At 41.4% G+C, this 27,765-nt stretch overlaps 2 protein-coding genes across 2 annotated transcripts; one reads left to right on the top strand and one right to left on the bottom strand.

Annotated features, from left to right (window-relative positions):
* Nucleotides 1–1,561: 1,561 nt before the first annotated feature.
* On the top strand, nucleotides 1,562–12,866 carry LOC148818405 (ectonucleotide pyrophosphatase/phosphodiesterase family member 7). The gene is made up of 6 exons (XM_088936786.1): nucleotides 1,562–1,836; nucleotides 8,294–8,439; nucleotides 8,995–9,621; nucleotides 9,923–10,175; nucleotides 10,938–11,055; nucleotides 11,314–12,866. The coding sequence occupies exons 1-6, from the start codon at nucleotides 1,578–1,580 to the stop codon at nucleotides 11,372–11,374; spliced, it is 1,464 nt and encodes a 487-aa protein (XP_088792912.1). The 5' UTR covers nucleotides 1,562–1,577; the 3' UTR covers nucleotides 11,375–12,866.
* Nucleotides 12,450–27,670, bottom strand: LOC148818404 (cytoplasmic phosphatidylinositol transfer protein 1-like). The gene is made up of 5 exons (XM_088936787.1): nucleotides 27,604–27,670; nucleotides 27,364–27,459; nucleotides 24,949–25,104; nucleotides 21,973–22,036; nucleotides 12,450–15,974 (listed from the first exon to the last, which is right to left on the bottom strand). The coding sequence occupies exons 2-5, from the start codon at nucleotides 27,448–27,450 to the stop codon at nucleotides 15,709–15,711; spliced, it is 573 nt and encodes a 190-aa protein (XP_088792913.1). The 5' UTR covers nucleotides 27,451–27,459; nucleotides 27,604–27,670; the 3' UTR covers nucleotides 12,450–15,708.
* Nucleotides 27,671–27,765: the final 95 nt, after the last annotated feature.

Below are 27,765 nucleotides of genomic sequence, written 5' to 3'. Positions count from 1 at the left end.
GTCTTTCTTCTTGGCGATAAGAAATCTTCCAAAACGATCATTTGGAAAATGAACGTGAAGGGAATAGCCAACGATCTAAACATAACATCCCTTCCCATCAATACCCCTTTCTTTTCCTCCAACCTGTCATGGATAATGTTCGCATTACCTTAAACGCATGCAGTAAATTGAGACAATACAGTGCAAAGTCCATCTTATTGACAAAATTTCCATCTGTGGTTATATTTTGGTGAACTAGGACAGTAGAAAATATTGTAATCCTGAACTATCTGCTGTAACTGCTCAGCATGTATATTTCATGTAATATTTAGGCCAATATAACTTACAGACAAATGTTTTCATACAAGCCAATAAGTTATCTCTGTAATGGAGCCATATAAAATGTCTTATGTCCATAACAGTCTAAGTATCACAATTGCGGCTCAAGATGTTAAGGACACAAATGCTGCTAGAAATTCAGACTGGTTCAAGTTCCTTTATTTGACTTGAATTGCTCTGGATATGGGCTTTGAAGAAAGTTTGTTTTGAAACCATCCTATTCATGCTGAGAGATACTACAAATGCATCAAATTAAAAATTAATTAAAAACCAAGTCAGAATTCATGTCCATGTTCAGCCTGTTTTTACAAATGTACAATTACTTTTGCCATTCCAAGTGTCAATAAAAGAAGATATTCATTTGTTATCCTTAGGTAATGAGTGTGTTGTCCAGGTCCCTCAGCCCCTGCCTGTTGGATCAAATCCCTCTTGAATCTATCCATCCATGAATTCTTCAATGTTTCAATTACAGAGGGCCCAGTCTCTGGGCATCAGTTTCATAAGTCATATAGATAAGGTCCTTATAAAGCCTTTTGCAAGGATTTTATTTTCTGCTTTTGTTGATGCAGTTTTGAAAGTTTCTGTGGTAGATTTTGAACAACCCTGTGGTTTGTGTCACGACAAATTCGCTTTCAAGTCTGCAGTTTCAGAATACTGCATCACTAGCAGCCCTGGAATTACACTCTTCACAGCTTTGCAAGGTCATTTGATCAGGTGTTTCATAAAAGGAGTTCTTGTAAATGGAACACTCTCAGTGCGGACGAAGATGAAAAAATTACACCGGTCATTCAATCAGTACTGGATATCACCATAAATAACCTGATCCGATTGTTTTATACCAAAATCTAAGGAAAAGCCAAAATGGACTTTAAAATTTAAGCATATTTATATGTTCCATTATGGTATTTTGAGAGCCCATGACTTTCAGTCATTTTTAAATAAAGAAGATAGAATATGTTTACTGGGTACTAATACATTCTAATAAACTTATACTAAAACTTACAATAAGATTCATTAAAGAAGAAAAATGCTGTATGTTTATCCTTGTAAGAAAACTGAAAACTTCTCATCTGAAGAAAATTATTCATGTAGAAATGAGCTCAAAGGTCATCCCCAGACCTCACAGCGGTCTGTTTGAGCACTTCGGGGAGTTAAGACTCTGACACATAACCTTATCTTTCTGCCCTCTCCCTGCTATAAAAAGGCATGATGCAGACAGACAAGGTCTCTCTGAGCCCTCGCATCTCACACTCACACCCATGGCTACGATTTCAAGGTGGTTTTTCCTCTCACTTGTCCTTCTTGGACAGGAAGCGAAAGGCAGGCCAGTACCAGGCACAAGATGGAAGACCTTCAACAAGCTGCTGGTGATTTCCTTCGATGGCTTTAGATGGGACTACGACCAGGATGTTGAAACGCCAAACCTGGACTACTTGGTGCACGAGGGGGTAAAGGCGAAATATATCACCCCTCCAATGATCACCATGACATCACCATCTCACTTCACCACCATCACAGGTAAGGCTTCTGGGCACATTCATTTCTCAGAACAGAGCAACTCACCTTGGAGGCCTTCCAGCCCACACACTGCAGTATCTTTATAGAACCACCTGCTGAACTGTTTTATTGACTTGCTGATTCTCACTCGCATGCATGTAATGAGTTTGCCAAAGCTAATGTAATGTACTGTTGTCAAGTAAGGAACATTGACTCAGCATGCCTGACCTCAGAACACATATATTCAAACACACTCTCTGTGATGGACTCCAGTCTGCCCTGTTCGTGATGCACCTTTTTCAAAATGTGTGAACTAGTGAAATATAGAATATTTTTCAGGCTGCTGCCTGAGACAGATTATTTTACATTTTGGATATTGTAACAGCACAGCAAAACTTAAGTATTAGGACACCTACTTTGTGAACCTTTCAGTCTAAATCAGATTTATAGATTTAAATATGCCATTAACATACAGTACAATGGGGTATGAATATAAAGAATAGAAAACAGGAAAACTTGTGGCCGGAGAGCACAGAGCACAGAGTGCAGAGCACATAAACACTTCTCCCCTGCAAAGTTTGTGCCACCAGTTTACAGAAAGACGAGTCTATGTTGTCCTGAGGAAAAACTGAACAATATGAAGTAAAATATACAGTATCGACACAACAGATAACCTGTTACTATGAGAATTTTCTGCCAGTTCTCTGACAGCATCAGCACTACTGAGAACGAAAAGTGTGAAGTGACTATACTGTGGTCTCTGGAGTAATATGACCTCCTGCAGTATACTCTGCATAGCACTGTATAAACTGTTGATATACTGTATATTCACTCTGTTTCTTGTGAAGTGTACTAATGCACAGTGCTCATGCTTACAATGCAAAGAAGGCACCAAGCTGTGCTTGTTTCACAGTGAGGGAAGTCAGTAGTGGAGGGATACTGCTTTAGACTTGGTTCAATACATTAGCTATGGTGTTTGAGGTGATGATCCTCTATAAAATATAATATATAGTACATGACATTACTAAAAATGTTACAAGCACAATAACAGACAAAATGCTAACCAATATCAGAGCTTCTCCCACAGATTCAAATAAAGAAGGCCAACAGAAAACAAGCAAGAGCTCGTTGGACAAACATCAGAAAATGAATTATCCTGACATTTAAAAAATGGACGCATTTATAATAAATTTAGTTTCTGTCTATAAACAGACAACTACAGAGCATCGTAACCCAGAAATCCCTCCACGCTGGGCTTTTAAGGCAAAAGGAAAGGCTTTTAAAAATTCTTGCTGCTACTTTTGAGACATTACCCACTGGTGGTTAATTTCCCTTCCTGCTTTCTAACAATGTCTGTCCTGTCTTTTTCTTGTGAAGCATGCAGTGGGAAGCTTTATGCTTTATGGACAAAAGAATGGAATACGATAAGCCGATCAAAACATTGGGTCTGGTCAACAATCATAACACCGTGTAACCTGCTACAGCAAATAACATCGTGTGGACCTGCAAAACTGCAAAGTAAAAGTAACAGGAGCAGCATAGAAAATCCTATTTCTAGTGATTCTCTGAGTGAATTCAATATTTATCTGAATGTGCCCTTGGAGCAGTAAAAAGCTTTGGTTTACTGCCAGCACATCTCTAGTTATTTTATCATTTTCTTTTGGGTAGTTTGAAGTGTCTATAAAGAAAAACAAACAGACTGTTGCACCTGTGTGTAGTTTTACTGTCAGCCAAAGTATCACATATGGTTCAAAAACCCAGGCGGACTTATCTAGAACAGGACAGCTCATATGAGGCGCTGGCACCTCATGCCCGGACACCGCCAGTGCACCTCAGCTGGTGCCCTGGTTTTGTCGACCACCCTCTGTCCTGGCATTTCCAGAGACATACTGCACATCCATCACATGGATTTCCACACACCTCTATCTCGGGCTTCAGCTGGAAAAGAATTCCTCTTCTCTCGTGGTCAGTGCCTCAGAGTCCTTAATTTTCCATTGCACTTTGTAACACGCAGGTGGACACTCAATTCTTGCTTTTAATTGAGATCATGTTTTGGGGCAATTAAGCTAGAAAGTCAAATAAAACTTTTATGTCTACCATATTTTCATAACTCTAAAGCAAAATAGAGTTGTGTTTAAGTGCATTTTAAAAAATTAAAGGCTGCAAGCGCTATGCTTTTCACATTAGATTTACATTTGACAGGTGACACTGTTTAGCTACAGTATAGCTGAGCGTCCCCTGATGTGTTGGAGGTTGTGTATGGCAGTTTTAAACTTCAGTCAATGTGATCGCTCATATTTCCTGACACCTTAGATAAACTATCATTTTTCATCATTGGGCAGATTACACCTGCACATGCTTCACTGCTCACGTTTTGTCACAAAACTCTGCCTTGAAAACAGAATCCTGTAGGGAGTTTTTCTTTTCCTGGAAGGAAGTTCCATTTGGCAACAAGCGAGAGCTAAGCCTTCACCCATGATCTTTGACCAGCCAGTTATCATCTCAAGGTCTTCGGATCCAAGGTCACAAATTATCAGCTAATAATGCTTACTGAAGCACTGCTACCTGAAGCATTAAACAGATTGAGCAGCACACACTGCTAGAGAGGCAGTTTGCAGAGTGAGGAGAACCAACAGGATTACATCAGCATTAAACTGGTCCGTTTCCTGAACTGAATTCTAAATGCCCTTGTGGTATAGATGAACAGCTAACATCAAATACACAAATAGCTGGTAGAGTACTGAAGCATACTGGATCTTTTTAAGATGTTTATCTACCTCTGAAAAAACGCCCTGCTTTTAACCAAAAAATATATTGTTTTTAACGTCTCTTTCTTCACATTATAAGTGTAATATGTGTATTTGAAGGCAGCCAGTTAGCACTTCTTAAATCCTTTGGGAAGACTATATAATACAATCAATCTCAAATCTGGTTTGTTTACCAATGACACAACATCAGTAAGGGGGATTCATACTGTACTAAAAAAATGAATGGAAAGCGTTTTAGTGTGTATTGGGAGTGTGTGTGCGCGTGACTGTATCTGGTGAAGCAAGATCTTTTTAAAAAAAAATTGATGTCCAATTAGTTTAATGCTACCTTAACTTGGGAGAGAGAGATTAGATCATACAGGTGCAGAAATTAATGCAAGACAAGAAATGGGACAAAACAAGGGAGACTGTTCACACGCAGCCCAGGCTGGTGCAGAAGCCATAAAGCAGCTTAGAGGAAATGCTTAGATCAGCTGGAAACTCTGTATTCCCCCGTTATTTTGCCAAGAAAATGTTGCACATCCTGGAGATGCTGCTGCTGGGATCCTAATTGCAAAAGCCTTTATCCTGCATTGGCTGGTAGGAAGAAAAGATAAAAGCAGGCCCGCAGAAAGACAGAGCTCTGTGAGTAACACATTTACATGTGCACAGCCCTGCACACAGAGTCTCACCCATCTAATTGCAAGCTCCCTTTCCCAGAGCAGCTATTCGGCTTCACATGTGTGCGAAAGATAAAGAAGAATCAGAAAATGAACAGGCAGGTGCTGAGTAGGGCTTAATTGCAAATGCTGGGTAAGCACAGGGCACCCCTACAATGTGCTGAGGCAACCAGTATGTACTAGTTAATTTATCTGTGTGGAGCTCCTTGAATAAAAGAGGGGATTAGTTCATGTTTATCAGTAGAGTAAAAGAGGAAATAAGATGGATTGTGGGGCAGCATAACTGCAAGGATCATTTAATGCACTGGAAGTTTTCTAATATGCTTGAGATAAACCATCTGAATAGCACCACTGCTGCAAGTTTTGCATACTGTTTGCATTCATAGACTCTCCTGTCTGAATCTGTGAATTCATGACCAGGAATCACCCACTTTAGCCTAGAGATCTGGAATCGTAGTTTAGCAGAGTGCCGTTTCTGAAGCCATAAGATATTAAATCTGCGTACCTTAATCTACAGATGAGTGGATTTAGAACTCATGCCTGATTTTCAATGGGTACTTTCAAGTCAGGGGTGTCACAAAAATTCTTCCATTTGGCAGTGACCACAGCCTTGATTCAGCACAAACATGTTCACTTAAATAGATACCAAAGAACCTTGGTGTTCGATTCTTAATATGAAAACAAACTAACAACTGGTAGAAAAATCACTCAAAGATACCGTACCAGTACACAAGGAAATGGTACCCAGACAGATGCTATTACCTTGGGCCAACCTTTTTCTGGACTTTTTCTTGAAGGTAACATGTATGGGATTAGTTAAGATTCAGCTTTGAGTTTTATTAACAAAATGGATATACAGCATGTAGTTGAAGAGTTCAGTTGTGCTTTCGATTGCTGTTAGTTTTCTTTTCGGCAATCAAAGAGAAAGTCTCAATCAGTCAGATTTCTCTTCTCCTGTGTTGGTCAGAAGAAACAGGACAATACTTCCGCATACACAGTACTGTCATGCAGGAAAGTTAAGGAGAAAACTTGCAAACTGCACATTTGACATTTTGCACTACATTGTATGTGCTGCATGGGGGCGTGTCATTAAGAAGACAGCCTTACACATCATGCATTCTCAAGCAGTTTGCCAGATTGATACCCTTATTGTGTGCACAGCAGAGTGAATATTTTAGCTGAGTCATCCATAAATTCTAACCTGGAGCTCACAATGACTTTTGAAACAATCCACCTGGGTACTTTGCACACTGACTGATTTGCGTAACATAGATAATGTAATATGTATATACTATATATCATGTGCTCTTTTTTATCTTTTATTTCTTGTAGATGCAAGGTGATGTTTTTTTTTCTGTTAGCAGCGTTCAGACTTTGTTATGTGGGAAGTTAGTAGCTCAAACGTCTTGGTCTGTCATTATGATGAACAAAATGTGGAGCATGCATGGGTAGCTCCTCTGCTTCAGTAGAGCTCTAGATGTAATAAGCCAGGCAATTCTGGATCAGAACTGAAACACTACACACTTTGCAAAAGTAGCACCCAAATCAGTTTGCCAAATACATAACCACTTTGAGCATCCTAGGTTTTAATTTCATTTACATTTTACTGAATTGTAGATTGTTCCTTCATCTTAATTAAGGGACATCTTAAGTGCTGCGAGTATAAAGCTGCTATTTTATCCTGTAGAACTATGGACTTTTAAATTTAAGATTTGCACTCTGTATAATGGCTACTTAATGCTGCAATGAAAATGTATCCGACATCTTTTGTTGAGCTTTGGAGAAAAAATAAAAAGCAGAACAATAAGAGATCCCACTAGACACTAAATTAGTCAATTGCAAAAATGAAATGCAAGTTAAAATAGGATCAGGGATGAGCAATTAACGTCATGTGTCAGCTCTGCATTTGAATTAAGGAGGAGGTAAAAGAGAATCTGAAGCTCAATCAGGATAATGAAGATAATAACAAACAACCTTATATAGTAGTTGACAGCTTTTTCTGAATTTAATTAAGAAACCAAATTGAACCCAAGGAAGGTTTTCATGGGATGTGTCATGATAAGAAAAAAACACCTGAAAAACCAAAAGCAAAATCATTTTAAACCTGGGGGAAATTGTTTAATACTTAGAAAACCAGTATCAGTACCAGAAATGGTCTTCTAGCCCTTCATATTAAATATATTGTTCTATGGTATTCACAAAATACTGTAAAGTTCACTTTTTTAAATTTCAGGGCTATAGAAGATAAAGTGTACAATGTCTCCTAATGTTCAATAACACTCAGGAGATCATACTGTACATATACTCACATTTTACATTTATCAAGAGAATCAGGCTTACACACCTAGCATATGAATAAATGAATTCCAAAAATAAATAAGATACTTCCTCTTTTTCCCCATATATAATGATGTATACTTACAGTTTTATAAGATGAGCCCAAAATGTTCAGTTTAGTAATTCATGATGTGCAACAGTTTTTAGTTTGACTTCAGTTGCTCCACCTAGTGACAGAAAACGTCATGGATTTCTTGACCTTTTCTGCCACCTTGTGGCAGCTAAATCTTGGTAACTACAACCAAAACCTACAGTAAATACTTCTTAGTGCTGCACGTACAGTATTCTTGTGAAAAGACCATGATACAAGCAGGGCTGTCCACTGTTCCTGGAGGCTTAGTGTCTCTGCAGATTTGCATGCCATCTTAACTCTTAATGAGCTCATTTGCATGGTTACTGGTTTAATTGGACCAATTTAACTGCAAGATTTTCAGGAGCTGCTGCTTTCAAGAGACCTAGAAAACTTGTAGACGCACAGTCCCTACAGGTCCAGGACTGTACTAATTTGTAGAATTATGAGAGAAACTGTTAAAACTGAAATTATTTTGGGGGTACTGGTTGCAACTTAACAACAAAAACTGAAATACCCTACCAAGAAGAAACAGCCCTGTGGCAAGAAAATGAAGTGGGCCCCATTCTTCTGAAGTGGTGCAAATGACTCTCTGAGCCGGCCTTAATGTTGCACTTGCTCTTTTCAAAATGTCTTGATTTTAGGCAGGTGGATTGAAGATCATGGTGTTGTTCACAACATGATGTTTAACCCTAAGACTCTTCTGAAGCTAACCCACAAGGCCACTCAGAACAGGTCAGAGTGGTGGGACAATGGAGTCATGCCTTTGTGGATCACTGCACAGAATCAGGTGGGTCCTGAAGTCTTCCTCGCCGTCACATTTCAAAGAACACGGCAAAGGGATAGGGGCTACACGTGTGTAATTGTGATTACATGTGCATGTTGTGGATGAATTCCTGAAGATAATTCAGGCTGATGCCAGACACTTGTATCCGGTTATTTGCAGAGTAAAGAGCATGCATGTGCTTTGAGTGACTGACAACAATTTACTTTGTCTTCCAGTATTTTTATATTCCTCCTATTTCTGTTCAAGAATAAAAACAAAGCTGAATTTAGAACACTAAAGAGCCTTGCAGCAACCGTTGTGCCCTATGATTATCTTATCTAGTGCTGAAGCAGTCTTCATGACTGCATGAAATATTAATTTAACCTTTTCATCTTCTATTACTAATCCCCTATTGCCTCATCAACTACTTACAGTATTTTTACAGTTCTTTTACAGTTGTAGAACTGAAGAAAATCCATTATGTTTAGACTCTATTGCAATATTCCTTTCCATCACTCCTGATGATTCTAAATATTTGTTTTTGGTTATATATGCCCTTGTTATTGCACATGTTCCCAGGGACTAAAGACCGCATCATTCCACTATCCTGGAGGAGGAGCCAATTATAGTGGCCAGTCAGTCTACCGCTCCCTGGTGGAGTCGTACAATCACCCCGACTCTAACGAGACAGAGTGGCGAGAGAATATTGAGACAGTCATGGACTGGTTCTCCAAAGAGGACTTTGACTTTGTCACGCTGTACTATGGAGAGCCAGACAAGGTGGGGCACCAAAAGGGTCCTGAGACAGAGGAACGTCGTGCAATCATCCGACAGATCGACAAGACTATTGGCTTTCTGCTGGAGGCCATAGAGAGACACAACCTGAAGGACCGCCTCAATGTCATCATAACCTCTGACCACGGTATGACCACCATCAAGAAGTCCCCAGCGGTGGAGGAAATCAAGCTATCCAACTATATGAGCTTCATTAAACTGGTCCACTTTGACTTACTGGACTATGGAGGATTTGGGATGATCACACCCAAGGCAGGCAAAGAAGAAGAAGTCTATCTGTCCCTAAAGAATGCTCACCCGCACTTGAGAGTCTACAAGAAAGCTGAGCTTCCTGAGAGCTTCCATTTGGCTAAGCATGACAGAATACAACCAATTATTGTTGTTGGAGATCTGGGGTACAATATGAACTCTGTAAGTTGAAATCATTTTTATTTTGCTTAAAGTACGTCATTAAAAATAGTCTTTGGCAGGTTAAACCACATTCTGCATAAAAGATCATTTCTAACTTAGTTTTGTTTTGTTTTTTTTCCCCAAATCCAGTGACACCTTAGATTCATGCCTCAATAAACCAGGCACAAGAAAAACTGTTCCTGTAAGGGTCCTATTGTACTGCCAACTCTATAATCTTGAAGTAACAAATACTCAAGCTCAGTGTGTTCATTTCGAAAGAGCACTGTGTTCTTTAATAAGATCTCTGTTCCACTGTCCACAGAGAGTAATATTTTACGTCAACAAAGGAGACCATGGCTTCAGCAACGAAGAAATGGACATGAAAACGATTTTCCGAGCCTTTGGCCCGGACTTTAAAAAGAATTACCTGGCAGAGGCCTTCGACAGCGTCAACATCTACCCACTGATGTGCAAACTGCTCGGCGTGACCCCTGCTCCCAACAACGGCTCCCTGGCCTTCACAGAGGGCATGCTGGTGGAGGAGTTTGGCTTGGACCCCAGCCCTGTAAAACCTGGTAGGGGGGGGGCTTTATAAAGAAAGACAGATAGCACAACTGCAGCTCTGTAGCGCACAGCACCGCAGAGGATAGTTTTAAGTTCATTATGACCTCGTTCCAAACCCCCCCCGAACAACCCCAGTCACGACACCTACTGTAGACGAATCTTAACAAATGGGACTCATTTGAGATAAATTGGAATTGTACCACATCCTCACGAAGGCTGACTAACTTGTACTCAAAGGGGTACCCATCTCATTGTTTATATTCTCACCACACTTAATCATAAATAAATGTTGTGTGCCATAATACAAATGAAGCCAATTCTGCGATAAAAAGCACACGTAAAACATCAAACTGCCTCACAAGTTACCGAGTTATCGTGAACATACAGCTTACACTTGAGGACCCATCCCAGACAGGGTGACCATCAAGCATTTTAAAGTGACTCAGCATGAAAATATTCACTGTGCCTGTGGCACATTAATTAATTGTAAATTAGGGCTATTATAATTCAGCAATGATAACAGAAAACTTAAAAAATAGCAATTAAGAGTAAATAACTTAAAGATGGTTTGGTTTCTGACTTTTGTAAAACCGATAATATTCGGAAAAAAATCCTAGCCCTCAGTCTATTCTGACTGAAGGCGTGCCGCTTTTCTGGAACCGACATATTTCCGAATCCCAAAAAAACCCCGCAGGAAACTCTTGCTTCAGAGGACTAAACAAATCTGATTCACAGAGGAACTTCGAGCTGACAGTTGTGTTTCTCTGTTGCAGAAGGAAGCCCCTTGTCAGCGAGCTTTGTGACACTCATCGTGTTGTGTTCGCTCCTTGGTGTGCTGTCTTTGTTATTTATCTCCTATGCGGGGCACGCTGTTTACAAAAGAAATAAAGGGTGAGTATACTGTGCAGGAATAGAAAAACAACCACAGATGCTCAAATATAAGAAATGGTGCACTTCCAGGGATCCAGTGAAATAAATGATAACGCTGGCGTTATTTCAAGCATGCATGGACCTCTTCTGAATAAAAAAAAAATTATGAAGCAATCCCCTTTAAGGCAATTCATACAAATACAAGCGTGCAACGTTTTTAGGTAAGGTAAAAGATGATTCAAATTTGAAAAGCTGATTCTATTTGCTCCTATTCATCAGGTCAGACCCCCCAAAAGAAGAAAAGCCCAGGAATGAAGAAATGAAGACCACTTCATTTTGATTTTGTAATCTGGCAAGCCTTTGGGATCGACGACCTGTCTTCCAGATAGTCCTCTTGGACGTGAAAAAAGAAAACCAGAACATATATAATCAAGTAATAGGTTTATTCCACGCTGAAAAGAGAAGAAAACACAACATTCCGCCCGTGGGGCCTTCTTCAGGTGTAAAGAAGGCTCCACGGCCAAAATATTGTGTTTTCTTACTTCTCTTTTCAGCATAGAATAAACCTATTATTTGTTCCTCTGCAGCCGACGCATGCTGATGCAGCTCCCCACCTGAACTACATATAGAATCAAGCAGCAAATCCTAAGATGCCATCAGTGCTGCCGCCAGTCCTGAGTGCTTTTTCCTCTGCATATCAGAATAAAGCCACCAGCATCAAAGTAAAATACTTTGTTATTGTAGCTGGAATGTCCTCCCTTTCAAAGTTTTAGCAATACTATCATCTTATGAAGCTTTGCAAAGATTAAGAAACCAACAATCTTATTCCAAATGACGTTGAAGAATAAAAACCCATTTTCTTCCTTGTACTTTGGGGCAAAATTTTAAAATGGCAGTGTTCCAAAGTTAATCATGTGTTACATGTATTGCAAGAACTCATGTTTCAACACACCAGTCTTTCATGCGGTCTGTGAGGTTTGTTTAGTTAAAATAATTACCTAACATGTTCTGTATTGGTCATTTCCATATTTCTTCAGAGATCAAGAGAAAGTACAAGCTCGCCACCATTTATGAGCTACAAACCACTTCTGAAGGACTACTTATTTCGTGCACATAATCAAAAGATTTTCTGTGCAAAAATATCTACTTGAAAATTAACAAAATATTCTGTAGTAAAATATGGGAGGATACCACTGTATACTGGTGTAAACATCCTGAGCCTAAAAATTCCTACAATAAAAGCCATCTTAGATGCTAGAGTTTAAACTGGTGATTCAGGATCACAGAGATGCATAATGTAGAATTGCAAAATCCTATACATTTTAAGGTTCTCTTAAATGATATTCAGCAAAATAAATATTGTACAGTTAATGCTACTTGTTAAAACAAACTGTGAATAAACACAACGAGAGAGCTTTTGTACAGCATGGAAAAAATTTAATAAAAAACATTCCAGTTTGTTTTTATAGCCTCCTGCTACCAAACAGCCTCCTACAATGCCACAGATGGAGAATTAACACCTATATACAGATATTCATAGAGGCCACACATGCAGCTGCCACTGGATTTGAATTTTAAGGTAACAGAAGTGGAATTAATAATGGGGCAGCCATAGAAAGCAGACTGTTTATTAATCACGCAGTGAACACTGACAGGAGTTACTCGCTGCACTCAATCGAAAGAGTGGCCACATCTGCACAGAAAACAAAACCTAGCAGAGTGCTCCAGCAAAAAGGCTCTTGAAGCAAGGGCGTTGCATGTGAACAGCATTGGGAATAAATACTCAGAACTCTTGTGACATAAAGCAAATAAAAGAAACAAAAATCCCCAAATCCTGTGGCACATTTTCAATGAACTCAGATATCTGTAATAAATATCTGGCCATTTCAGCACAATATACAGAAATGAGGTACAGAACGTATTTGTCTCCTTCACAGAACAAATACTGGGTTTTAGGTAATTCTTTTCTAAAGGGAGGTTAGAGCCCTGCAGAGGGTAGCACTCCCAGCTCTGGTGGGGGCAGTTACAGCCCTGCAGAGGGTAGCGCTCCCAGCTCTGGTGGGGGCAGTTACAGCCCTGCAGAGGGTAGCGCTCCCAGCTCTGGTGGGGGCAGTTACAGCCCTGCAGAGGGTAGCGCTCCCAGCTCTGGTGGGGGCAGTTACAGCCCTGCAGAGGGTAGCGCTCCCAGCTCTGGTGGGGGCAGTTACAGCCCTGCAGAGGGTAGCGCTCCCAGCTCTGGTGGGGGCAGTTACAGCCCTGCAGAGGGTAGCGCTCCCAGCCCTGGTGGGGGCAGTTACAGCCCTGCAGAGGGTAGCGCTCCCAGCTCTGGTGGGGGCAGTTACAGCCCTGCAGAGGGTAGCGCTCCCAGCTCTGGTGGGGGCAGTTACAGCCCTGCAGAGGGTAGCGCTCCCAGCCCTGGTGGGGGCAGTTACAGCCCTGCAGAGGGTAGAGCTCCCAGCTCTGGTGGGGGCAGTTACAGCCCTGCAGAGGGTAGCGCTCCCAGCTCTGGTGGGGGCAGTTACAGCCCTGCAGAGGGTAGCGCTCCCAGCTCTGGTGGGGGCAGTTACAGCCCTGCAACATTCACCTCTTGTACAAGCACGGCACACTCACTCCCTGAGAGCTGCAGCTGCTTTCAATCCATCCTGTTATCCTCAGTGATCAGCGCATTTGACTGACTGGATAAATGTAGCGTTTCTTCTAGGCTTCGGAATTTTTTCCATTAGCTGCTGCATCTTCAATCTGCTGTAAAAGACCTTGGAAAGTGTAAAAAATATCCAGTTATCCGATAGATAGAGCAATTCATAGTTTAGGATGATAAAAAGAGGACACTGTTGTCCTGCAGGACTAGACTATGACACCCCTGCAGGACTAGACTATGACACCCCTGCTCTTGTGTGTACTGTGCAGGAAACAATAAGAGGGCAGTTCTTCTAACCCAGCAAGATATAACTAACTTTAACTGTATTAAACTACTACAAAGGAGTAAATCCCAGGGGCTATGTAAAGGGTTGCCCTGCTGTAAAGGAAAAGCAGAGATGAAATCCAATTATACAGGAGCTGACATTGTTCCTTTCTCAATTCTTCTGAGTGGTCTTCAAGCGCCAGTAACTAAAAAGCCAATAAATGTAACCTTCAGCCTATGAGGGTCATATTACAGGGTGAATACGCCGTCTCTTCCATTTCTCCCATTGAAGCACATGGATTCAACATTCATTTAGTTGGTCAATAATGACTTAATTGACCAATTAACTTAACTGACAATACTAGAGTTTTTTTTTAAATAATCAAAGATCACTTGAAAAGATGCTTGCAACAGAATGAGAACTTCAAGTTTTTCTATACCTGATCTATTGTCAATATAAGAAATAGCATAATAGCAGAATAACTACACATGCCTCTGCCACTGTACAAGCACCTGATAACTAAAAACAGATTCTTGACATGCAGAGGACGAAAAAAGTCCAGTTCTCTTGAAGCAGTGAACCAAGGGCACTGAAGAAGTGCCTGTACATTGTACCTTTCAGGAGCCTCTAAAACCATTCATGAAGGAAAAACATTACAACTTGTAAGCATAAATTTTAAAGATCAACTTCAGAAATCACCATACTTGGTAAGAAATCAATGGTTTAACAAAGTCAAGAAGCATACAGAGAATACAAAAAAAAGTTTCCAAAGACTTGCAATTAAGATTAACACGACTAGCATCCACAACATGTGGAGAGACCAGCATTTCTTTGTTTCATACTGTGGACAGAATGCATTTCAGTGTAGCATCTCACTCAGTCTTTTCAAAAGACAACTATGATATTTAGTTAGACCCTAAATATCAGAATTCCTTTCCAGAAAAAAAAGCATGCATCGCCTACTTTTCACAATAACAAAGGAGCTTTTGTTTAAGGCCTTTAAAAACATATTGCAGCTCTTTCCCTTGAACTTCCTACGGTCTTTGGATGAGTATCCTAAGGGAGGGAACTGTATTTTGAAGTCCCAAACAGTCTGATTCCAGAATATGCTACAAAGTCATTAGGAGAAGTAATATCAAAACCATCTCCCTTCTGTGTCATGACAGTGGAGGGATACGCATTCGCTCTTCCAATCATTTCCCCCACATTCAGATCTGAAAGCCCAGCTCATGCTTGTAAAATAATCATGTGTGATTAACTCAAAAACTAAATTAACGTCTGCTACCCAGCAAGTACTGCACTCTAAATGAACTAAGGCTCATTTCATTTCCAGATCTCCAGTTAGAATGTAAGTGTATCTGCGTTCTGCAGCTCTGCCAGGATGTCTGCTCGGGGGCCTGTGCAAAACTGCAATACAAACACAACTGGCACAAGAAGCTTCTGCTTCTGCACGAACTTTCTGTTCTGTTCTGGCGAAAAGGAAGTTCTCACAGAAAAATCCCTTCGCACAGAAAAGCAAAACAGAAGGCACCCGTGTCATTTCCAGGTGTGAGCCACACTGTCTCTCCGCTACCAAACAAACATGTAAACCCAAATCTGGACAAAACGGATGATTAAAATCTTTCAACATAAACAAAAAAGCTGTGAAGATCAACCTTTAAACCCATTTATTGTTTTACCCCCATCAATATAGAGAGATTTAATTCCTTTTTTTTAAAAAAAAAAACGGGAAAGAGAACATTTTCTCGGTAAGTCCAGACCCGATGGAATGCTATTTGGGAAGGGCGCGTTCTCGAAGCTCTGGCAGGGTGAGAGTCTCGGGGGCGGACTTCTTGCGGGGCCGGTCCTTGGGGACGTTCAGGAAGTCGGGGGGGTCTCCGTTGACGGGGGTGGACGGCGCACTGGCGGGGGCGCTGCGCGTGGCCGGGGGCTTGGACACCTCGTGGATCGAGATGGTGGGCGTCACCAGGCCGATCTTCTCGTTGGTGGCCTCCTGGGTCTCTCTCTCGTACTCCCGGACCTCCTCCATCGTCATGTCTGCCCGAGAGGAGAAACGCCAGGTGAGCTCCCGTTCTCGGTCACTTTCTGTTACAGAAGGGCAAACCTTCTTTCGTGGGGGGGGGGGGGGGGGGGAAACAAACCGTGCCACTGAAAGCGCTTGAAAACTGAAGACTGTGGGTGAAATTTACATCAGGGCTGAAAATGCTTCAGTAGTCTAAAAAAAATTCTGCCTTGCTGCCAATAAATGCATGACATTTTCTTTTAATGGGCAAATCTGTCAGTAGATGGCAATTTTTCCCATCATTTACAAATTCATTTAAGAGTAAAAATTAAAGATAATTAAGTAGCACATGCTTGCCTATATATAATTGAGGCTGTACAACAACATTTCAAAACACAATTTGAAATTGCTATAGACAAATAGTCAAGCATTCATCAGACAGGGCATCATTACCACATTGTTGACAGAGCTGTGAAATTAAGCCAGGCTGGGCCAGGTCAGTAGTAGGTCAGTCAGTAGTGGGATGGCAGACTTCCAGGGAAAAGAAGGCTACCACTGTGAGAGGTGTTGATGAACTACGTCCTGTGACTCACTTCCCTGGGGATCAAAACGTCCAAAGCCAAGATCCCCTGGCCCTGCTCATAACAGCAGGGGTGTTAGCACCAAGGTCCTGGCTAAATAACACTCCTCATTCTTAGCATGCACTCTCTCCTCCCTAAACTCCCCCCTTATTTCAACTGGTGAAGCACGTTCTCACTTCTGCAATTGAGCTGCTGGGCAGTGGGGGCTGCAGGTGCAAAATGGTTGCTGTGTGTCACCCGGGGGGTGCCGCACTGCGGTGGTGGGGGAAGTGATTCCCCTACCATATGAAAAGTGTTATTTAAATGCAAAGAATTACTACATAACACACAATCATGGGTGATAGATACTTTTGGGGAGGCCTACCACAAAAGCAAAACAGATGGTGGGTTAAGTTTGTTAAAACTAATCACTTCAGATTTTAGTAAACAAGTCTTGAAACTAGACCATGAGGTGTCATATTACAACGATAATGATGATGAATCAACTGGCTTCTTAAGAGAACGAGACAATCAAGGTACCATGGCTGTAGATTGTCTTCTTGCCACCCCCTTAATTCAGTCTGGTAAGACTCACAAATTTAAAGCACAACTTTAAAATAAAATTAAAAATTAAAAGGAAAGAAAACATACATCAGCCGGGTGTCAGCTATGTCTCCTGGCATCCCAGTTTCTCATTTGTGGCCATATGCATCAGATTCTCGAATTTACGCACGTCCTCCAGAGACATTGCTGTGAAGATTGTCACATTATCTGCTTATCCATTTCACATTAAAGGGTGTAAGAAAGTCACAGTCAAGCCTTTATTTTACTTTTGTGTACCCTCTGAAATTCAAAGACAGGGCACGCCTTTGTACTACAAACACTGCACTTTTAAAGGCCGGTATACCAATCCAATCCACTAGAGGGCAGTGCAGAACTGAGCTACAGGGAGACTGTCGACCAGTTTGTGAGTGCTGGTTAAAAAGGAGGGATGCTTTTTAAAGTCACTCCATTACACTTTCCATTTTTTAAAATGGCTTGCAGATAAGTCTTGGGTTGCCCCGGAAATTGTTTTGACTTTGCCTTTTCCTTTGAAAGAAAAACTACGAACAGCAACAGGAATTTGTCAAATTGACTTTTAAGCAGTGCTCAAGTTTTTGGCATGCAAGGACTCATGCACCATTTCTGAAATTACACAGCAAACCTCTAAATCCACTCTACACGTTTATGTAGTTAATATATTGAGAGTCAAAAGAAACATCACATCACTTATAATGATATACTGTAGGTGTGCAAGTCTTGCAAACTAAAAATAACTGTAGCAGGAGTTGCGACATTTTATTGCACAGACACGAGACAAGTAAAACCATTAGGCTGATTTACACTGTGCAGAGAAGGGCAGTCAGATACGTTCCCCAGGCTCAAAGGAATATCCTACACTGACAGGCTAAAAACTTTTCAGTCTCGAACAAGAGAAGACTAAGGTAATCCTTATTCAGATATTCAAGATCCCCAAAACAACAGACAAAGCCAATATAAGCATAAGATGTTAAACTGTGGGATTCTGTGCCATTTGTCTTGTAGAGCCTGGACAAGCATGGGCCAGGTCACTGGTCTCTGAGCCCTAGATGCAACATCATCCTACTGTAGCTCATCCCACAGATGTCCAATGGGGCTCAAATCTGGTGAGCAAGACATCCATGGCTTAACTGTCTCATTCTTATCTCACAGGACAGCTGTTGTTTCATGGGCCGCATGAGGATGAGGTTCTGCTGGAATTTCTGCTACGCCAGGACGAACAGACAGGAAGAGCAGCGACGGAGGTCCCTCACGTAGCGCCAGGCTGCCATCAATCATTACAAGCGTTCTATGGCAACTAGACACTCCTGCCCAGACCATCACAGCTGGACTTCCACCACTGTTCCCGACAGTCAGCGCACCAGCGCACTGCATCATGCTCACCGACATCCATCAGGTGGTTGACACAAAACCTTGGTTTACTGCCAAAGAGTCCAGTCCTGCTGGTGAGTCCAGCCAAGCTGCTGCTCACCCACACATACTGTGTTGTGTCTGGGCCCCTGTATGGCCATCAGTCTTGTTAATGAATGTTCAGCTATGCTGTCACATGCTACACTGCTGACTGAAGTAGTGTGCCCTCACAGCATAGCGATGGCATGAAGGTCTTGCTCTGTTGACTACTGGGACATATTGGTCCAGCTCTGTGTTTTTCTCTCTTGATTTTCACCAGGCTTGGTGAGCCTGCAAGCTTAAAATGAGTGATAGTTTCTTTTGATCCTCAGTACGTACGTTTTTACTTTTTGCAAGATTAAACGGATGCATGTCTAATCAATTTAACAGCATAAGGCTTCATTTTTCTAACTGGTTTTACATTAAAATGGCCCTGACAGCGGAGAGGAACACAACCTTATTTAACTGAGCACTGCTTGACTTCTACATCAGGTTCTAGGTCTTAAAAGCATCAGGCTGAATTGCGGGGAAATGTGAAAAGTCAAAAACACGGGCTTTAGCTAACAGAACTCAGTTTTCATTTGTGTTCCATTTGAAAGTTGCAACTTTGTCACACTACTGTTTTTTTTAATCAATGACATAAAGGCTTGACTTGTGCGTGTTAAAATAAAACAAAGAGGAGAGTGAAAAGCTTCAGTGTTCTGGCGAAAAAAAGAAAGCCAAGGTTAACTGCCACAGCAGCTGTTGTGGGGTCTGTCCCCACTACTATCACTGAGGCTATTTTTACCAGGTTTGACCTACATCTGCCTGCCAGACCACTACATATCCAGCCTGAGTCCAAGTGGTTGTATCATTTTACCCTCAAAATACCTGTCGACAAACTGAAAGCAAACATCTTGCCATGGGCACTTTCCCAGGAGATATGATCAGCTACTTCCCTATGACACGCGCTAGGCTTCTCTTCACAGTAGACAAACACTTCAGTGGTGTTTAAACTGCACCGATTAAAGAGCCACGCGCCAGTACGACACGCGCCATTCCGATGCGTTCTGGGAAAAAAAGCCTATTGTAAATCATTCGCTCGCTTCTGCTGTAAACATAATTAGATCATCTAAAAGGAGCTGCACACTCCAATACAAAGCGCGATCTATCACTGTCTCCTAGGCCTTCGCCCTTCAATACTTCTCTCCCAAGCAACTTCCTTGTCTGATTTAACCTTCTACGGATGAACTAGATATTTAAGCCCTCAGACGCAAAAAAACATTTCCATTAAAATGAGCAGAGTAAAGAGTAAATTAAATTAAACTTTACTCTTGCTGTTCAAGCTAGCATAATCTAAGGAGCCGTGACTAGCAAGGCAGAGTTTAAAGAGCAGCTGAAGTGCTGTGGGAGACTAATCTAAATTTTGAGACCTCCAAGCCACACGGCTTCTTGCAGTGATTTCCACACATGAAACACCACTCCTCTGTTCAGGTACCGTGGAGCGGGGAATGTGCTCAATATTCAGCTGCTGTGCCACTGGTCATGGCCGAAGAGCATGACCACAACTCCTTCTCTCTCCTTCTGCAGGATCTGCAACTAATTCCACACGGGCTGCCAGTGGCTCTGTGGCTAAGGATCTGCGCCTGTGGCTGGAAGGGGTGCCGCTTTGAAGCCCGCGGAGCAAGGCCCTTAACCCCAACTGCTCCAGGGGCGCCGTATAGATGGCTGACCCTGCGCTCCGACCCCAAGCTTCTCTCTACCTGTCTGTGTGGCTCATGGAGAGCAAGTTGGGGTACGCAAAAAGATATTCCTAAGGCATGAAATCCCATATGGCCAATAAAGTGATCTAATCTTAGCTAAAGAGCAGAGTACACCACTGGCATTTCCACATACAATTAAAGAAAAATCCACTATAGTGTCTCTTAACTCACAAAAATCTTGGCCAGATCTGCAAGCAGCAAATTCCATACAAGTTAGTCCTTACATTGACCCTTTTCCTTGTAATCAGCAGTCATCTCTGATACAACCAGTTTCATTCAACTCTGAACACTTTTGATCATTAAGAGCAGAGAATGCACTGTGAGTAAAGCAATTAGCAGTTAGTGTTAGCAGGTGCAGAAAAAATGCAGTTAAGTTAAATAAGTGTATATGCCCAATCTATGAGCAGTGCAGAAAGAGAGTCTTGTCATTGATATTAAATGATGTACAGGGAAGAAAAACATATACACACCCCAGTGCTCTTGTTAGTTAGAAAAAACTGCAACCTTTTAACCCTTTCCAAAACAATCCATTAAAAAGACTACGCAGAAAGCAACAGAACACAGCACACTGTCATTACTTACACCTAGACTGTCAGTATTCCCCTGAAGAGAAAAAAACATTCTTAATGACTGGCAAACAAAAATGTGAGCTATTACACTAGAATAGCGCAGCTCCCTTAGAATCCCTTAGTTTGGTGTCTTAAACACTCATTGTCAACAATACTGTAATTAGCAGAATTGTAGTAACTGCACAAGAACTGCAGTTGTCACTATGCCTGTAGGAGCCAGTATCCTGGCTGTCCTGTGCTTATTTATTTCTTTTTATTTTACACTTGCAGTTATACTGCGGGAAGAGCATTCAGGTAAAGGCCAAAATCACCCACTATAACGACACCTGCCGAGCCACTGCTCAAACCATGCACTCGAACTGCCGAACTGCATGAACTGCCGGCATGGATATTCCTAAAGGTGAACCTGAAAAAAAGGTTTATCTGAAATGATAAATAAATGGAAAGGGCTAAAAATAGTATGGTTAGCACAGCCCTTACAGTATACTGTGACTAGAACATGCAATTAAAACAAAGCACCAACTGGCTATGTGATGCCTCAGTAGAGTTAGTAGTAAAGCAAAGAGAAGGTCTTGCCAAAGGCATACAGACTGAGTTTAACAATGGCTGGGACTAACTTTTAAATAAGAGGCATTTCCCCCAGGGGACTGCAAAAGCAGGTAAGAGATGATTAAATAGTGATGAACATTTTATACTTCGTTTACATTTCTTATTTAGATGCTATCTTATTTTGGGTGCCATCGAGTTTTTTTTGTTTAGAATTACTGCAAACCCAGAACAAATGAAGCAGAATGCCTCTGAAATGAGACGGATAACTTTTCTATCCTCCTCCAACAAGCTCAGCAGGTGGTTCTGCTCACAGCACCACACACATACTTCAGTACCGAGCTGAAAACCTGCTCCGCCAGTCCGTTGCTGGGACTTCTTTTTAAGATAACAAGCCATCGTGTGCTGACCTTGCATCACAGACTATTAACCAATAGGGGTCCAAAGTTAAAGAGAACGAACAAAGAGAAAATCTATTCTTATTTCACTTGCAACCTCAGGTGGATTGAGTTCTAAGGACTCTCAAGATGCAAGGCGAGAAGAATGGAGGTTTACCCTGGTGCACGACCTTGCCTCTACTTTGGAAAAAAATCAATCCCAGCCAAAGTTTAGAAAGTGGCTAGAAAGTAGAAGAGCTACAGTACTTACTGTACCACTCATCCACCCAAGCAAAAGCCTGCCGGTGTCCCACCAACAAAATGTCCCTGATGACCTGGAGGAGGAAACATTTACCACATTAATTAGTGACACCCTGCTAATCAGTTCTGTCTTTGATGCAATTATGTTAAACAGCAGCACCTCTTAATGTGCATTAATCTAATGTGCACAAAAACTCTGCTGCAGTGCAAAGTGTGAAGAGCTCACACGGGGCTCTGCGGTGCTTAGCTCAGACACAGCAGTGGGGAAGGTTGGCCAGGTTACAGGAGATGGGCAGGAGAGCTATAAATAGACCCTCATTTTGCACCTCCTTGCAGAACGGTGGTCGGGGCTCATTGTGACACAAACTGCAGCGCTAAAAGGTTTCTATTTCCAGACACAGCGCACTGGGAGGTGCTCGCCTTTCCTGTATTTATGTCATCAATTTCCTCCCCTTGTTTTGGGTCGCCCACATGGATGATTGAGCTGGGGGAAGCTGTGACCCCTGGAGGGAGGCAGGGCTCTGTGATCTTGACTCCCCGTGAGGCAGAGGCAGACAAAAGCGCTCGAAAACAAGAGAGGAAGACGAGCCAAGGGCTTTGCTGAAGCGAAACCTGAACAAACACAAACATGCCGAGAGGGAATTGACTGCCCCCAGTCTCTCATTCCCCACAGCTCGAGCACAGGCAAAAGATTTTTAGTTCAGACTTGCAACACTGTATGAGCACTCACCTGTTAAAGACAGGTTATTAAAACAGCATTTAAATAAGATGCTAAAACGCCTTCAAACAGGCGAGGCTGTAAAAATTGGTGAGTATTTGTGCAATGTCTTCTATAAGACTGATGAATATGATCAGAAAGTGTTCTTTGGGGGTTAGTGTTGTACATAACAAAAATTCACAAATATGCCACTGCATAAATGAGAAAATAAAATAAAAAAACAAAGTAATCATTAATTGGTCCTGAATGCCTAACAAGGACCTTGTGCGACACAAGGTTTTAATCTTCTAAAAGCTCTGTCACACATCTGGCTCTGAGCAGTTTCGTGTGTCACCCACAAGCCAGAGTAAATGACGCAGGGCTGCAAAGCTGAACACCTTGACAGCACCCTCATTATTTCACACTGCAATCCAATTGTCCTAATGCAGTCTTGGTACAAACCGGATTAACATCCATCCATCGTTATCTTGGAAAAGGCCATGCGGTGACTCACACTTTTTCTGGGTGCAATCATATGTCTTTTCTCACCTTACAAAACGGATCTCATTATTCTAAGTTTATTTGGGTTTGTAGGCCTTCATTACCAAAAAAGTACTGCACTTGCATTCTTTGTTTTTTTTAAAGGTTATAAGAAGAGGGCAAACTTTTAACATGTTTCTAATTTCTCAAGTGTGTGCGACAATGGCTAAAGGCGCATATTCAAATCAAAGAAAAAAAAAGTGATTTTGTAACATTTTGTTAGCTAAGGCAGTAGCCGTGGTTAGTGCTGTTTCGGCTGTTACACCCGAGCTCTCCATTTACTCCAGTGCTGGGTCTTGCGATCATCCTCAGTTCTGTCTGGTGGAGACGGCACAAGCTCTTTAAACCACATTCGGCCTATTGCTCTCCTTGTACCTAGTGTGAAGCAGTGTTTAGAATTGCTCCTCGGATAAATACAGAGCTTCCTAGAGTCGGAAGATTCACTTGCCTTAAAATAACTGGTTACCGATCGAAGTGGCCTGAATACACCTCCAGTTTTTTATACTTATTGTTGCAATATGTACTCATTTCCGCCTGGAGACTTGTCACATTTGGACTATAAACCACAAACTGCCTGTCACAGTAATATAAAATTATGTGACTCATAACTGTTTGCCTCCTAAAATTGATTAAGAGGATATTGGAAATTGTGTAAACTTCATCACGACTAAAGTTCACTTCAGGAGCAGCCTGGCTCCTTGTTGGAGGATGCTAAACATTTGCTTCACTGTCAGCCTGTGATGTGTAGCGCGACTAAAATAGAAACACTAAAAGGCATTCAAATGATCTATTTGTAAATTAAACCCCCAGATAATACATCGGAATGTTATGAGTCTACCTATGATGGTTATATGACTGGCATTTATTTTTCCAATTATTTTTCATTTTAAAGAGCAAAGCCTCTTTGCATTTCAAATGTGAAAATATGAAATGTGCCTTTAATAAGACAAGCCATTGTAGCCATGGAAACCTTAGAAGTTTATCAGGCTGTAGCTGGAAGAGTTAATTCTCCACCGTGCAAAAGACTCTCTATTGCTCTTCTTTATAAAGATCACTCAAGTCCTTAAAGATTGTCTCCATTGTTTTAAAAAGAATAAATCAGTTTATAATTATGTCTGTCTCTATTCACAACTGAAGACTTACAGCACCTGGAAGTTCTCATGTGAAAAAACAGACACGTATACAAACCATCTTTCTCCTTCTACATATTACTGAAGAATCTAAGCCCTCACTCATATCATGTAAAACGATTTTAACTGCACAACTTGGAAGATCCGTGGGCTCATCCTTGGCACAATTAAATAAAGTCAAATTAGAAGCTGGGAAAAGTAAAAAAAATACTGACTCAAAGATCACAACCACAGCAGTCTCATTTTAGCCTTTGAAACATTGATGAAATGCAGCAAACCCTGATAATTCAGGCAAACCGATATTGGATCAATGCATCAGAGAAAGCACCATTTCTTTTCAGAGAAACATTCATGTATCACTTCAAACTATTAATCACAGGGTACTGGTAAAATGTTGAAAGCATGTCTGTGTGTATTCAGATTGTTAGGGCACACAGGTCTCAGGATGAAACAACAAATACTGGCTCTGTTGTGAAACCATCAAGTCTAGACAGGAGAAGGCAACCTTGCTACATCAATCCAGATGAAACATGTCCAGACCTCCCAGGGGGAAAAAAATTAGATACGCAGTCAAGAATTTACGATGCAGTACAACTGTTCAAAATACCAAGAAAGGCACCTTATGTACAAACTGCTCCACTCTCGTCTGCAGACCCCACACCTCAAATTTGACTCCCACTAGTTTGTAAGAGCACATCACTGGCTTGAAGCTCTCTCTCCAGCCTTCTTTCAAAGGACCCCGCCCCGTTTTCACAGAGGAGAAACACCTGAGGTCCTGGAAGACAAGACATTTAAAAAAAAAACAAGCCTTTAAGTCTTCATATTTGTTTTTAGATTATGCTTTGACTAAAATCACTTCTAAACCACTGATAGAATCCTCTGCGCCCCAGGTATCACTCTTTAGCGACAGCAGGAGGAGATCAATCGTTCTCTGCAGTCAGGATCATGCACAGTGAAGACAATCTGAAGTTGTTAAGATTTCTGTAAGAACACAAACTCATTGAACCACTGATGAACTACGGATTTGATATTTATAGATAATGGTATCTCTTTAGTTGAATACTGAACCAGATTTGTTTTGGATTGGTTTAAATAGGGTGACACTTCTTCTAAAGAGTAGGGATGTTACCCCAGTGTCCTGGCCAAATTTCCCATTACCATCTGGCCAAACACTAGTGGTGTTGAAGGGGAGTCCCCATTACCTGTCAAGTACTTTGAGTGGAGTGTCCAGAACTTACTATGTAAGTGTAACGAATTATTATAAATTATTGAACATCATTTTAATTCCTACTCCCCATCTCAGAGCTATTACCCAGCATACCGCATTTAAGCATGGAAGCAAATGTCTTACAAGCAATATAGCTGATGTTTTGTTACTTCAAATAAAGCAATACGTAAAAAAGCAAGTGATAAAAAAGGCAGCCACATAGAGGCAAAAAAATCCATTCTCTCGTCCTGCAGCTGTGATATGATGTTATTCTGAAAACTGTTTTGTACAAAAACATTTGAACAAATCTTAAAATCACTGCACATCCAAAGATGTTTTGGCCATCTTCAAGAGTACTTTTCATTAAAGCTACAAAGCAGCTTTTACGAGGATCTTCTGTGTGCTTATTATGTGGTTAGAGACATGAGGCTCTTTGATAGAGGACTGGTCTTATCCTGTAAGAGCTATTTAAGGTACTACTTACTAATTCAAGCAACAGGCAGACTGGGCTGAGAGATGCTTATTACCACTAGTCATCTCCAATGGAAATGCTGTGTGTTAAATTGCCTCAGAAACAAACCTCTCTGGACCTCCTGCTCAAAAGGCAAGGTAATTGTAGTCTCAGGGTGAATGTTCTCCTCGTTTTACGACGCACAATACATTAGGCTGATTATACCTTGATATATTTTAAATTGATAGACTGAGTAGTACGCAAAGTACAATGCTGTCTCACGCTGGACAAATCCCTGCAATATTTTTCTCGCAGCAGTTCTTGTTCAAACTTACTTAGTAGTTTGATCAGGAAAAAGACATGAAGATTAATTTTACGAAGCCCATTCAAAGACCCTGAGACAGGCAAACTGCAGAAAAAGATTTTTTTTTAAATCCCACCTGACACTCAAGTTGCAGATAGTTTTCATTTTATAGTCTAATTAAATGTGAAGAGCAACAGTTACAAACCAGTTTATAAATCTGCAAATAGTCCTTTGAATACAAAACATGCAGAATTTCTCTCTCTGCTTTATGCTCGTGTTCGTGCTGCTCATTTTAAAAATGCTCCATCACAACAGATTAGTCAGGCAAAGGTTTCAGAGTCTGAGGCTCCTGCTTCATCCTGAAAAGGCAGCGCACAAGAATTCTCATCCTGCAAATTCAGCACCACTGTTACGGTATTACAGTACTTTGGGAAAAAAAACAAACTCCTCTTCCAGATTTTTGTGCTATTTTAGTTCGAGTGGAATTTGCAACAAAAGTGATGGGACGACAGTAGCCAAGCTCGATTGGCCCGATGTCACTTGCTCAAGTTAACAAAAACTGAACTGTATGTAACCCCTCATCTCCTCTACATTTGACTCCTCCCTCCTCCAACCCATCTCCACCTGTGCAGCTGTCCCTTGGACACTCCTCAAACTGCATGGGGCCCAGCTTCCTCATCCTGCGACCAGGCTTAAAATCATCCAGGCAGTTTACGCCAAATTTGCCATAATTAAAACACTGATACATTTTTCAACACGCTTCATTCTTAATTCCTAGAGCATAACAGTCAAGTAGATTGTTTCAGCCGTATCTGTGCCAGTCACCATCATACAGGTTCTCTTGTAAAGCCAACCAGTTCTGAGAGAAGTAGTGGCACCTGTCTTTAGCTGTTAGATTCTGAAGGGGTGGTGAACAGAGGGCTGACTGCACACTGGGGTGAAACCATCACTTCTCCTCTCGGGTGCTATGAGAGCAAGGCACTGTCATACCAAACGGAGAGAAATCAGCACTCCACTGCTTCCCTCTGTCTGGTTATAGAGTTTCCCCCAAAGAACTCAACTCCCTCCTTACCTCTGAGCTTTTGTAATGTCGTTCTGGGATGTCGTCATATGCGATATCCAGAAAGCACACCTCTGTGTCTGAGCTGTTCTTATCCATGTTGAAAATCTGAACGGAATGCAAAAAAAAAAGTTCAATGTACTTTTTCACCTGGGATGTGCTGTACATGCTTTACTTCACTATACATATGCAAAGAATGAATTAATATTTACATCTGTTTCAGGAAAATGCCAAAGATCCGTGTTAACTTACATTGTCATTATTCCCACAGTTGTCCTCATACTTTGTTTCTACGTGGATTGAGAATTTTGGCAAAAAAGAGCACTGAAAGGAGAAAGCAAATAACGAGGTAAGGTAATTGTACTATTAAAGTAGGGCTGTAGGAGCCGCTGCAGGAAACCCGATTAAGCTGCT

The sequence above is a fragment of the Atractosteus spatula genome, chromosome 18, assembly GCF_055471065.1.
Source record: "Atractosteus spatula isolate fAtrSpa1 chromosome 18, fAtrSpa1.hap1, whole genome shotgun sequence".
Classification (NCBI taxonomy): Eukaryota; Metazoa; Chordata; class Actinopteri; order Semionotiformes; family Lepisosteidae; genus Atractosteus; species Atractosteus spatula.
This window is presented reverse-complemented; position numbering and strand designations above follow the sequence as displayed.